The sequence below is a fragment of the Cylas formicarius genome, unplaced genomic scaffold, assembly GCF_029955315.1.
Source record: "Cylas formicarius isolate icCylForm1 unplaced genomic scaffold, icCylForm1.1 PGA_scaffold_5__7_contigs__length_24384050, whole genome shotgun sequence".
Classification (NCBI taxonomy): Eukaryota; Metazoa; Arthropoda; class Insecta; order Coleoptera; family Brentidae; genus Cylas; species Cylas formicarius.
Genome location: NW_026844341.1, coordinates 1134168 through 1148685, shown reverse-complemented (window position 1 = coordinate 1148685; position 14518 = coordinate 1134168). Strand labels below are relative to the sequence as shown.

At 35.3% G+C, this 14518-nt stretch overlaps 1 protein-coding gene across 3 annotated transcripts in view; it reads left to right on the top strand.

The window, feature by feature from the left end:
• The window catches only part of LOC132702646 (RING finger protein 17), a 55289-nt gene extending 41441 nt beyond the window's left edge, over nucleotides 1-13848 (top strand). For 2 of the 3 annotated variants that reach the window (XR_009618911.1, XR_009618910.1), the window contains 6 exons: nucleotides 7807-8212; nucleotides 8275-8391; nucleotides 9106-9241; nucleotides 10794-11053; nucleotides 12273-13650; nucleotides 13700-13848. Coding sequence is in view for 1 of the 3 variants with exons in the window: in XM_060671417.1 (XP_060527400.1) it covers nucleotides 7807-8212; nucleotides 8275-8391; nucleotides 9106-9241; nucleotides 10794-11053; nucleotides 12273-12413 (1060 nt within the window). In the remaining 2 variants the exon portion in view is untranslated. Of the gene's footprint in view, nucleotides 1-7806; nucleotides 8213-8274; nucleotides 8392-9105; nucleotides 9242-10793; nucleotides 11054-12272 lie in introns of all 3 variants that reach the window. The other variant, XM_060671417.1, reaches the window with a different exon arrangement.
• Nucleotides 13849-14518: the final 670 nt, after the last annotated feature.

Genomic DNA, 14518 nt, shown 5'->3' with positions numbered 1-14518 from the left:
CAACCTTCCAATAGCATTGAGACCGAAGGCAATCCTACACTTGACACTGTGGTCCTTGCTTATATTCAAAATGTCACAAAACCAGATTTTCCACTTGTCCAAAATCTCTCGGTCAGAAGTTTCAGCAGAAGTTTACAGCATTCCACGCATATGCGGCAAAGAATACATTAGAGAAACCGAATAAAAAATATCAACTAGGCGCAAAGAACATGAAAGAGCCATACGACTAAGACAAACTCATCAGCACTGCCGAACACAATCACGAAATTCTTGCATGTAATCAATTCTTCCGCCAACGAAAAATCCGAGAGTCTATAGAAATCTATAAATAACCTAACAATATTAACCGCGACTTAGGTCTCTACCTGTCACGGTGTTTATGTCCCTCATTTAGCTCCGCCCCCCTCAAACAATATATAAGCAGGTACAGAGCGAGCCAGTTTCAGTCAAACTCGGAACAAGCCAACAGGATGATTGGACAAAACGTCAGCAAGTTCGACTCAGCAAAAACCGACGCAGGAGGAATCCAAAAGTTTTGTAAAAAGTATTACAGTAGCCTGTGGAAGTTACTTATTAAGTTGTAAAAAAAGTGGTTTAGATTTCCATTTAAAAAACATTGGTTATTAGGGCACCCCTGAAATTAACACTTTTTATACAAGTTTAGGTCCAACCAGCGCGTAACTAACGTAGGTACAAGTGCAATGTTTCTGGAAAACATATTGCCTTAAATTCAATCAAAGAATTACTTTCCTAAATCGGACGACGTATCAAAGAAAACATCTACACAAAGAAATTAAGTTTAGCAAAGAGCTTTAAAAACTAACAAATCTACCAAAAACCAATACAATAAAATAAAAAAATAAAACAGTTCCCAACAAAGTATTTTTGAAAATATAGCGAAAATATGAATCGCCTTGCTCGACTGTGCACCGTCATGTTAAAAAGGAGAAGCGTATTCTGAAGCCGATACCTATTTATATGTACTTTAATACACAATCAACGTTGCTCGGACGCTCAGAAATCTGCGCAATAAATGAAAAATATACACAAGAACGCTAGGATGCTGAAATGCAAAAGTTTTCGCGTGTATGTTGGACGCTACCAAGTCACCTCTATGAAAGGACGCCGACATATCAGTATCCTAAGACTAAAAACACAAAAATGATCTTCGTAAAATCTGGCCTAAGGAGGTTTCCTTAGCCATATCATTTACAAAACTTTAAAATGTTCACTTGTTAAAGTAGAGATCTTGAAGAAAACAATGTGATGCTCCCAAGTCGCCTCTATGAAAGGACGCCGACGTATCAGTATCATAAAACTTCACAAAAATGATCTTCGTAAGGAAGATCAACGCCCAACGCCATCTCGCCATCTCGTTTACAAAACTTTAATATATTTAAAATATTCACTTGTTAAAGTAGAGATCTTGAAGAAAACGATACTGGACACTCAGAGACGGATCCATGAAAGGATATATATATATATATATATATATATATATATATATATATATATATATATATATATATATATATATATATATATAAATTATTATACGATTTATTTTACCGAAAAATTGTGTTAGCGGATATTGCTGAACAATAAGCTCCAATCATTTAATCTACAGAGCGCAACAACTTTTTTTTAGGATTCGCAGGTGTCAATCGCAAAAAAAATTCTTAATGAATCAATTTCTTTTAAATCAAGTACCGAATCAGAGGAATCTTCCGCAAGACAAAATGTTGTTAATCCTTTACAAAATGTCTGTCCTGTCGTAAAATTTTCCAACTTTCGATGGTTTGCTGCAAAATTGGTTAGAATTTCGTGATATTTTCGAGTCACTCGTTCACAAAAAGGACGGATTCAACGATGTACAGCGTTTTCATTATTTAAGGGCTTCGTTGACAGGTAGTCCCGCTCAGGTGATTAAATCGCTAGAATTTTCTGCAAGCAATTACAAAATCGCTTGGGTTTACTGTTTGAAAGTTTCAACAATGACAAAATGTTAATACATAATCACGTAAAGAACATTTTCAACTTGGAAACAGTTAAGAACGAATCGACTAACGGCATTCGAAAATTATTTGACACATTAACAAAAAATATTACAATTAAATTTACATTACAATTAACAATTAAATTTACATTACAATTACAATTACAAAATTTGATTGAGTCTCCTTTGATAATGCGAAAAAACGTTTTTTTCACTCGAGAAAAAATTTGACACAAAACGAGATTTAAAAAGAATGTATAGTGAATTTATGCTTGAATATATCTAAATTAAGTCATATAAAAAACGTGAATGATGATTCTACTTCGAGTATAAATTACTATATCCCTCATCATGGGGTGCTTCGAGAAAATGCTAGAACAACTCAATTATGGGAGGGGTAGTTTTTGACGGGTCATCTCCAACATCCACGGGATTTTCTTTAAATAATTTACAAATGATCGGACTCACCAATCACCAAGATTTATTTTCAATGTTACTTACATTTAGACAACACCGTGTGCTAATATTTACCGACATCGCAAAAATGTGCATATGTGTTTTGATTAACCCCCTTCAAAGAATTTTGTAGAGGTTTAATTCAAACGATCCACTCGACGCTTACGAATTGAAAACGGTAACATACTGTACAGCCGCGGTTTCCTTTCTTGCGATAAGATGTCTAGTACAATTAGCAAATGAAAACGAGGAGACCTACCCAGAAATTGCGAAAATAATAAAATCGGACTTTTACGTAGATGATATGCCCACAGGCACAGATATGATTGAAGAAGCTATGCAAATATGTAAAACAGTGGCGGAAATACTCCGAAAAGGTTGCTTTAACTTCTTTGTCAAAAATTGTTGACTTCGGTGAAAATAACAGCACAAAAACGTTAGCCTTAATTTGGTGACCAACTAGCGACAGTTTAATAGCACATGTGAAATTCTGGAAAGTTAAGAGATCACTAAACGTACAATTGTGTCATCAATATCTCAAGTATTTGATCCACTAGGGCTCCTAAGTGCATGTGTAATTTTAATAAAAATTTCGAATGTTATTTGTGAAAATTCAAATTCCAAGGCATTTGTTAATTTATTGTGCAGTAAATCAAAGGTTAAACCATTTACCATGTCTCGATTGGAATTACGCGGTGCTCTAGTTTCAGCTAGATTGTATGAAAAGGTTTTGAAAGCTCTAAGACTGAAAATACAAAAATGTGTATTTTGGACAGACTCAACCTTAATACTTAGGTGGTTGAACCCCCCACCCCCCCAAATTAATTAAAAAAATTTGTTAGTAACTGAGTGTCGGAGATTTAAACTTTGACAGGTTCAAACCAGTGGAACCACGTTCAACTCAATTCAACCGAGCTGATCTTTTGTTACAAGGTGTAAAGACGAAATAGAAGACGCAAAAATATGAAGGCATGGACCGGGTTATTTAAAATTTAGACGAAATTCATTGGCCCACTATTAATTTGAATCGCGAAGAAGTACTTTCTGATGTTCAAAACAAGGTAAAAGTTCTTATTGCTCGTCAAAATTCAAATATTAGTACATTTGAAATATAATCTAATATAAATACTTTAACACGAGTAGTAATTCGAAACAGAATCGTTATTTCGGACCACTTTCAGTTCAAGAAATTGAAGATGCTTTAAATCGCTTGCCAAAATTCTTGCAAATTGAATCATTTTCTCATGAAATTGAATTACTCAAGAAAGGTAAATTTAATTTTAATAAAATTGGAAATTCAAACCCTTTTATTGATGACGTTGGTTTTTTGCGTGTTGGGGACAGACTGTCAAATGCAAAGTATGATTTTGAAAAGAAATATCGACTTTTGTTTTACCAAAACAATATTCGTTCACGAAATTATTATTTAAAAACGAGCAAAAATTATTTCATGCAGGGCCGCAACATATATTAGCATCGATACGCGAAAAATTTTGGCCAATTTCGGTGCGGTATTTAGCTAAGCTGACAGTTCGAAATTGTTTCAAATGTTTTAGATTCAACCCAAAAATTTCAAACCCAATTATGGGAAATTTACCTGAGCAACTCATTTGTCCAACCCATCCCTTCGATATAACTGGCGGCGACTACCCAGGTTCATTTTACATGGAAAGTAAAACAGGTCTTGGTTTTAAAACTTCAAAAGTTTATGTTGCACTTTTTATATCTTTTCTGACAAAGACAACGGAACCAATTTTGTAGCAGCTAGTTCTGAATTAATCTTTGTCGTAGCGCGGTGAAAAAATTACGCAGAACACCATGTGGAGTACAATTGTACCCCACTCTAATTTGAACGCTTTATGAAATTTTATGCGACAATTCTCGTAGATATACACTGTAACAACAAAATTAAATAGTTAATGTAAATGTATAATGCATACTCTACTCATATTAATTCTTACGTTTTTCCATACATAATCTGCAAATTACCTGTTTTACACTATGGTCAGTGCATGCAAATTTTTTGCAGTAGCAACATTGTTGCCTGGACTTGCGATCTTTCTTTCTATTGCACAAATAACATCGTCCAGAAACAGGTCGTTCAGGATCTTCGGAATGGATTGGTGCCTTTCCAATTTTGGAAACATTTCTAGCACATATGATTTGACACTGTTGGGAATTCTTGGTTCTGTTTTAAATCTTTTGACATTTTCCCTAATCAATGGCTCTCCTAAGTCCAAAAGAAATTTTCTTCTGCTGTGTTTGCTTTTTGATTTTTCGTCTGGAAATTTTGCACTCCATAAAATTACTGCATTTAGTGCCGCGACGTCTAATAGCTGTCCAAAAATTGCAATCGGCTATCTATTATTAATTCGACTAGCTGAATATTCTTTTACCATTTTATCGGTAGTGTCTACAGCACCTTTTGTTTTATTATAATGAAGTATTATGTCAGACTTGTACTTCATATTTTCTCCCGCAACGGAATCATCATGATGCTCCGCAGACAACATAAGGACAGCCTTATTCTTGCTAGGCACATAGGACACAATTGTATGTTGTTTCCGAAAACCAAACGTTGACGAAAAAATGCGTTTATGAGGATATGGGAAGAGTTCTTCGGGAATATAAGAGTCATTTGTTTCTCTAATAGTGTATCTGCTAGGGACAAACTTGTAAAGAAATTATCTGTGGTTATGCCATATTCGCTTCCTAGATCACCGTCCGACAAGATCTAAGACGACTCTTTCGCCTTGATTCTTTTTTGCTGTATTATTAATTTTTCCCAAGTATGGTTGCATATTTATAGTGTACGAATTTTCCTTATCTGCTGCCGCCCAAATTTTCATACCATATTTATCTGGTTTACTTTTCATATAAACTCTAAATGAACAACGACCTCTAAATCCAACTAGTTGTGGTTGTGTTTGATTTGGGTGTTTTCATTCCAAAGTTTAAAAGTCTGAAAAATTGGACAGGTATAGGTATTATTAGTGAATAATGCCATATATAATTCGATAACTTTACCTATTCTGTCTTATCATTAGTATGCCGGACAATTATTTCTATAATTTCAGAAACAGTCCAAATGAATCAAGTTTTGGAGCAATATGGATACTGTGTTAATTTAGTCCAGGCTTCTTCCTAATTATATTTGCAACTGTTCGTCGTTTTTGTCTAAGTGGCATTTTATACCATTTTGTGTTATCTTTGGTTCGATAAAATAATCTACCTTCTTCTAAGATTTCTTCACTATCGTCAGTCTCTATTATACTGCTCACAGCACCACTGTCATTTTCTTCTAATATAATAACGTCTTCAGACACTATTATGACTATCTTCTTCACCATCACAGAATTCTAAATCGGCATCATCGAGATCGTCATTCAGTAATTGTTCTAACTCTAAATCGGTTAATTTATTTGGATTGCGAATATTTAGTTTATCAGACAGTGTGTAGCATTTCACGCTAGCGTTATGATTTTAAACATCAAAAATGTCTGACACCAGCTGATACCTACTGTATTGCGCATGACCGCGACTAATCAAAATGAGTATCTTGGCATACCATACGGGTACAAGTGTATCCCACATTAAATTTTTTTTTTTTTTTGCTTTTTTGATGCACAAAAAAAATACTAAATACTAAATGACAATAAATAAAATTGCGGAACCCAAAGGTGTAAATGGAAGAAGACTCACAGCACTCTCCAAGAAGGCGATTTAGTTCTTGTGAAAAGAAGATAACCTACCGGTTATGTACTGGGAACTTGGAAGAGTTACGACATTGCATCCCGGAAAAGACCGTGTTAGTCGCATAGCGACATTGAAAACTCAAGCTGGAACAGTTATTGACAATTTTTTGACTTTGCTCTTCCTTTTTTATTTTGTATCGACAGTGGTAGGTTTTAAGGCTGGGAGCATCTTAAATATTTTTGCTTAATTTCGTAGTTTTCAATTAGTGCGCATGTGTAACTTATAAGGTTCCGTGCAGGGTGCCTTTGCTTTTAGGCAGACGAGAGTCGCTCGATCTCCGAATCGCACTCATAAGCGCAGTAGACACGGCCTTAAAAGAAAGCAATCTTGTCGGTACTAAGAATGTTGGGATAATTTGTTTCTTTTACAAAAATACATAGTTGTGTTAGTGGAAATTCTTCAGCCTTTGCAAAGGCTCATTTCCTAATGTTTTCAACGATAACACAGTGATGACAACAGTGATTTTGATATAATATTAGATTTCTCTGCAAAGCAACAGAGTTGGAGCAGAAGCGTCAATACAGAGTTGTAACGTGCTTATGCGCAGTTTGGTTGTATTCGTCTTCGTGCTACTGTGTTCGCGGCTGTTGTCCTCGTTGTTGCGTATTTCTAGAATAAATATCGAAAAAAGACATTATGTGAACAATCCAAATAACTTTTGTAATATCTGTGGTAGTTATGTCGTAGTAAAGCAAAGTCCTAGGCTCCTCATACTGTTTGTTCCGTTTGCGTTGAAGCATTAAGAAACTGAAAAAAAGGTAGGAAGAAATGTTTGTCTTCCTATGGTATGGCGAGAGCCTAGAAATCACAGTGATGATTGTTAAGTTTGTTCGTGTAATGTTGAAGGATTCAACAGAAAGAATAAGAAACAAATTGTGTATCCCAATCTTGACTCCGCTATTCGACTAGATGTACGGATACGTATCACTCCAACAGAACTAAGAAACATCATATCGTCAGAATCAGAGGAATCTAATTCCGACCCAGATGACTCAGATTTCACACCACTTTTCAGAGAGCCCGATGTGTTTAACCAGAGCGAATTAAATAATTTAATTAGAGATTTACACCTTCCAAAGAATGCATCCGAATTGTTAGCGTCCAGACAAGCTTTTACAGGGATCGCAAAAAGAGTTATGTTAATATTTTACTCAAGTAAGCGTACTTTAAAAAGCGTTTTACATACCAAAAAGGGTTTTTTTTCAAGAAGACGGATTTTCTTGAATGGTTACTTTGAACGCATTGAGAAATTATTTTTAGAAGGCGCGGATTTACGTTTCACAGCAACAAATTCAATAACACTAGAAACACAAAAGACGCCTACACAGGTCAACTATCTGCGCATCTACCTGCCAATCTCGGGATCCTGAACAACCATCATAGGTACAATACTACGCCTACCGGAACATGGCTAAGACACTAAATTTTGCAGTTCAATAATAATAACTGCATGACAATAATTTCCAACTCATTTCTCAATGTTTGGGGGATTGTTCTTATTCGTGACGCAGTCTATCCAAAACACGCCTAACATTCCACCATACAGCCACATTTCAGTCACCTGTCATCCGTTATTATCCCGGGCACACTTGTTGCAGGTATAGAGGGAGAATTTTGAAAATAATCGACAGCAAGAAGATAAGCGTGTTAATGATCGATTTCGGCAGCGACCACGAAGTGTCACCAGACATCCTTTTTCGCGAAGTATTATATACCGACATCAACGCGTTCGCCACCAAAGTGAAACTGGACAAAATTCATGCGCTATCCGGCAAATGGCTGACGTCTGACTACGACAGTTTGCTCGCTTTGGTCACGGATTGGTGTCGGATCATCGTCAAAGGCCCGCTGGAGGTGGACATGCCCAACGTCGAGGCCTACAACGAAGATGGCTTGTTCATCAATCAGAGGATAATCGAAATCTGCCCGAATCTCTCTCACGCGAATTTCCCGCAGCTCACCGACACAGACGACGAAGAGTGCGTAGTTATCGAGAATGAAGAGGTGATTTTTTCCATTTTCTTTGGTTCGCCATGCCAAGGCAATATTCGACGTATTGGTTTCAGGTGTTCGATACAACAGACGGTGACTTGGACTGTGCGAAATATGTTTCGTGCGAAGACATGCTGGACTGGAAGTACAAACAAAGATGCGTACCCAAGGAGATGTTGGCAAAGGAAAAGGTATTTATAAAAATATGCAGGAAGTCTATAGAAAGATAATTAGAATTATCACTGGCCATTTTCCTGCTGAGGCATCTTACTGACATCATGTCTCAATTGCTCGGATCGTAGTTCTCCGCCCTTTTCCGTCTTGAGCTGCAATAGAAGTTTCTTGCCGACTATGACCCATTTGTTATTGATTTTTTCTTCTACAATATCTTCTTTCAGTCCATTCGTTTTCCTCCCAAAATACCATAATGTAATATAATTACCATACCATAATATAATTCGTTTACAGAATGTTGTTATGGTTGACATTTAAAGACGCTGCAAAGTTTGTCTTACACAAATTGGGCTGGAATTAATTGTTATTAAAAACCTACCTAGAAAGTTACAGAACTGCTAAAACAAATTTTGTTTACAAATTTAAGTGCTAGTATTTTAGTTTTTATTAGTTTAGCTAGATAGTAGTAAAATTATAACATATGATTTAAATTTCCGTAAGAATAAAAAAAACGAGAAATCGGATAGGTCGTTCAGGAGATATGGCAATACCATATGCCCATGAGCCTCAGACAAAACTTTCTAATAAATTCTAAAGCTTTAACTTTAATCTTCAACTTTACGATTCGTCCTATCGATCGAATCCTCTTAAAAAACAGTATCGTACTAGACTGTTCAACAATGGCTTTACCCTAATGCAAGATTTCTGAATGTATTTTATTCGACACGTAGGTCAGGCTGGAAATAAGCGGCGTGATGTCATACAACCAAGTAGCTCTGAAAGAAATTGGCGAGAATATCAGCGAAGACATGTATAACCTGACGATCGACATCCAAGACTATGTGAATAATATTCCGCTATTGAAAGGTAATATCGTTCATATAATTAGTCCGTATGTATGTTTCAAAAATTATTGAAAACTGTACATGTTGAGGATGAAATAAAGCGCCATTTTTAGTCCTTTATTTCAGTATATTTTTGGCTGTTGCGAAAATCTCATACTGCAGTTAAGTGATAATCAATCAAAAACGCCGAGTTTTTCAATTGATCCGCTACATCTTTACATTAGTGGCGGTTTTACTAACGTTACAAGATATAGATAGGGTCATGTATGTCAGTTACGTAATTAATAATAATTTTGGGAAAAAAATTAAATAGGCGTTTTGATGGAAACAATAACAATTTGTATATTGAAGTACCAGGAACAAATTATAATATCTATTGTGAACCACTTCCTTTATTTTTTTTAGATTGTCCCCACTGAAAATGTTTTTTTTATCTGAGTATACCCAATATCATTATCATCTGATCATCGTAATTTAGAAAATTTTACTTAAACGCCCTGAGTTTTGTATGAACACCCCTTGATTGTTAACAGGATTGAATAAAAGGAAAAAATAATGTTTATTCTGTAAACTGAAGAAAATTAAATATACAAATGCACACCAACGCTTCATCCAAAAAAAATCCGCTGCGCTTCATCAACCAGAAAATTGGCCCTGTGACTGACATATGAAGATGTATTTTTTAATTGATTATAAAAATCTACGTCCTTCTTGCATAAAAGGTTAACACTATTTTTAGAGCAATCTAGAAATTTCATATTTTAGTCAATATCCTAATGCATGTTAATATTAAGGTGATAAAATAAAGTGCTTAATTATGGATGCCATAACGATAATTTCTGCTGAAGAAAGGAAAGTGATCAGATTAAATGCTGCTTTTATTCATTTATAAAGGAAGAAACATTTTTGCCGGCGTTTTGGAACTTTTCAACTGTCACAACATTCAGAATACGCTACGGAATTAAAACTGTGCTGCCAAAAACCCACACCAATTGATTAATATCATAGCTATTATGTAAAAATTGATGTGTGTTTTGAGGCTATGGTAAGCCGCAAAATTTCACCCACTAACCTTCACTTTGCGCCATTTGCTTTCTAAACGGCGATTTCCACACGCCACCGTAAAAATGTTACATTTAAACCGAAAGCTGCCGAATTGACAAAGTGTCAGTGGTCGTATTGGTTCGTTTAGTTTGTTAGCTAGGACTTATTGGTTGAAAACGACATTTCAAATGAACACGCATGTGCATGACCCAACTTAATGTTGTTATCCATCGTCGCTTCAAAAGTTCTTGCAATATTAGCATTAGACAGGGCCTCTATATATCTAGTAGCTATATGATTGAAACTCACTTCTCTAACAGCAGTTGCGAGCATTTTATTGTCACGATCGCTATAGTTCTTAGAACAACTAGCTTAAATGACACTAATTTCGGTGTTTGAAAATCATAACAATTCGTGTTGATAATATTGATAAAAAAAATAAAAATGTTCGATCCTATTGACTAGCTTAAATTTTTGTATACCGTCGGACCGAACTATATCAATAACGAAAAAATACGACGCGAATTTAGACTTTAAGGTTGGGGTACCGTGCGTCGCCCAGTACTCAGTAGACGAGGTGTGGTACCGAGCCCGAGTTAAGGACGTCGGAGACTTCGAGACGTCGGGCGTCGTCGAGGTAATATTCGTCGACTACGGGAACCTCGAATGGGTTCCAGTGACTAAAATCCGAGCGGCGAGATACGAATGGCTGCAAATGCCGCAAGAGTCGTGGGAGGCGCGGCTGAACTTCGAATTGGGGAAGAAGTCGGAGGCGGGGGCAGTATTTGAGGTTAGATTTTTGTGACGCTATGAAATTGCGTCTACCTTTATTTGATACTTTTGACAATTCCTAGTTTATCTAAAAACTTATAGTGCTTCTAGAAACTTAAGACTTGTGCAGCAATTAACTATTAATATATCCGATTATCATTGTACAATATACACTCTTAGATTCTAAGGTTGACGTTGGATTGATTTTTTTGTTTTTTACTTGAACCCTTCATGCTCGGCGTAAATACTGCTCAACACTACCGTTTTATGCTTTCAACTTTCGATGGAACCAGAAAGTGTAAAGCAAAATTCAGTGTATGATTTTCTATCCACCTAATCATCAACCCAGTCAACACTGACAGACATAATCTAACAAATCATCGTCTTTGCAAATACTTTAATAAACATTTCACCTTGCCTGCTTAACTTGCATTATAACAATGCTAAAAGAGCACAAATACATTAAGCTATTTATCAGCTGTTGATAAGGTAATTCCTCAAAATAAACATTATCTTTACTTAGACAAACATTTGTTCGATCGGTGCTGCCACCTAACTTCAATCGGACTCTTTATAAGCTGCCCAATGTATTGTTCCTGATCTAGAAAAATCTTATTTTGATTATTGCTTATCCTAATTCCTATTCCTTGACATTTGTCTTTTTGTGCAAATTCTGATCTTTTATACTTTAGTTATTTTTTTATAGTTAAGGCAACCTCATGAGCATTGGATGTCTGTCAACACTCAATATTATTACTATAGGCTTGCATGAAACCCTTACTTCTAACCTCGCTTTGCAGGTAACATCTACGTTTGCATTTCTTTTTGTTTTAAAAATCCGTTTACCACCAGTTTAAACTTATTTCACCATGCTTTGTTTTGCTCAAATGAATTCAGCTCATTCCTTATCGCTGTTTATATCACAAGAACAAGCCTCCTCAAGAGTCACAAGATTTTTGATTTTGGCAGTCTCTTTGATTTTTTTCTTTCTTCTGGTGTTTCTGTTTTCCACCACTCTTTTCTCTGTACTCTTTTGATGATAGAATTGATGTTAGACTGTTGAGGTAATAAAAAGAGTTCTAACACATGCATTTGTTTATACCACCTATTAAAGTGCTTGGAACCAGACATATTTAATAAAGGTCAAATTGTCAAACGACGAGAAGATAGGAAGTAGGAATTATAAACACTGTTGAAAACTGCGTTTATTACAACAGTAACTTAGGCATTTGTTTTAGGCGCTAAAATCGTTGATCGGTAAAAAGCGACTCGTGGAGCTAGTCAAACCGAGTCCACTGACTGTCGATATTTACGACAATGAAGGAAAACTATGTTACCAAACGTTCTTGGATAGCGAGGTTCTTGAATGCCATTCGTAACTCGCAGCTAGTACCCAGTAAAGCATGTTTTTCAGTCGTTTCTCATTTGCATTGTTTATATTCCGACAGAGGGGTTATGTATAAGGTAAAGTCATGTTTTAGTGCCTTCTCTTAAGTTTCAGTTTTTGTTAACCTTATGTTGTAATTATTTTTTTCAAAGAAAATAAATTCATTTTCATTTAACATTTTTATGATTGACAATTCTTATACAAAACTAGTATACTCACACCTTCTTCAAAGATAGTAAGGTCAGTAAAAAGTTTTATTTACAACCTCCATTTTAAACTTGGCTTTGCGCCTTTAGTGGTGGGCTTGTCAACGCTAAGGTAAGGACCGCTGAAATTAATAAAATTAATACATAGTACATAAGCCGATTAACTCACGAAGAACAAGAGAAAGAAACTCTGGGGTTAGAAGATTATTGCGCATGTGCACGCTTAACGTCACAAACTTAAATGTGCATCATAAAATGATGATTTTTTGGATTGAATTCATAGTTACACAAGAAATCGTCTAATGGAAGGCAATTTTCACAAATTTCAAATCGCTAAAGGAAACCCACGGAAGTAAATTTATAGAAGCCAGAATAAAAACGGCCACGGCGCATAAGTTGCAGCGTACAGGGATGTACAAAAACAGATACAAGCTCTTTTTTTTTTTCGGTAATGGGTGAGTGCCTAGAGTATTTGCCTACTAAAAGCAAAGCAAAGAAAAAGAAATATACAATGATCGCATTGTGTCAATCGTTCATTTTACGAGAACCGAATCAATCAGTGACCGATTTCAATCAATCGTTCATTTCAATACTTTTTGTTACCAACAATAGTCACTGAATCCGAACAGTCCGAAGGATCGATTCAGACTCATTTGAATTTGTATTATTGTTGTGTCTATATGTTCTGTTTAACTGTTTTAGTTAGTATAATATTTAAATGTGTTCTGCTTTATATTGCATCATGATTTTATCAAAATAGGTGCTACGTATTGGGTTGTACAAGTAATACATTAATTTGTTTAAATTAAATACCTATGTGGAAATAGATATTTCATTTCGGTTCATCAGTCGTCCTGTATTCGGTCACTTCAGACCGGTTAGGCCGGCAGCCAGAGCGAACTAAGTGCTCAAATCGTTACGAATAAGCGGGATTCGGTCGATCCTATGAAGTGGTCGAATCAAAGTGACCGAATCAATCTTGTTTGACACACCTCTAGCTACGTAGCCGTAGCCAAGCGATCGGTAATGGCAGAATTATTAGTATTTACAAAATTAACAATTTTTTTTTCAGGGTCCCAACGGGAAAGTTTTCTCAAAAACCCCTCGAGATGAGCAACATATGTAACCCTAGTAAACTATGTAAAGTAAAAACTAGGTTAAGTTTCAAGAATTTTTTATTGGTATAATTAAAAAAATTAAAGCCTTATAACATGTTTTCATTTTAGAAGTACGAAGACTAGGGAGTCAAAGAGTGGAATGTTGTACCTACGAAAAAATTCAGAAGAAAAGAAATAAACTTTTGCACTTATTATGTGAATTATTAAAAAAATGAGCAATAATTCAAAAACATTTTCCCTTCGGGTTGGTTGTAGGCGACTTTAATACCTAAGTACTTATCTTGCCTAAATCTGTCATTCTAAAATTTTTATTTAATTTACCCTTAACCTCTTTTATTGCATTTAAATCTCGACTTAAAATTAATGTCATCAACTTACAAATTACATACATTGCTTTTTGATTAGTTTTTCTCATACATGAACAATAGTCATAATTTGAGCGAACAAAGTTAAAACTTAACATGAAATTATGAAAGCATTCATACCAATCTCGTGAACTTTCTCTCAGACCATAAAGAGCTTTCTTTAATAAACATACTTTATTTGATTTCACTTTGTGTGTATAAGCGTAAGCTTCTGATTTGATTTTTCTATTTAAAAAAGCTGTTTACACGTCCATTTGTTGTATATTCCATCCTTGATTGCGTGCTACTGATAATAAAACTTTTAAAGTTCACATTCTTGCTACTGGAGTATATTTCTTCTTCTTCTTCTTAATATAATTGTTGAAATCTTTTTGCGACTACTCGTGCTTTATATTGTCCATTCGTTTT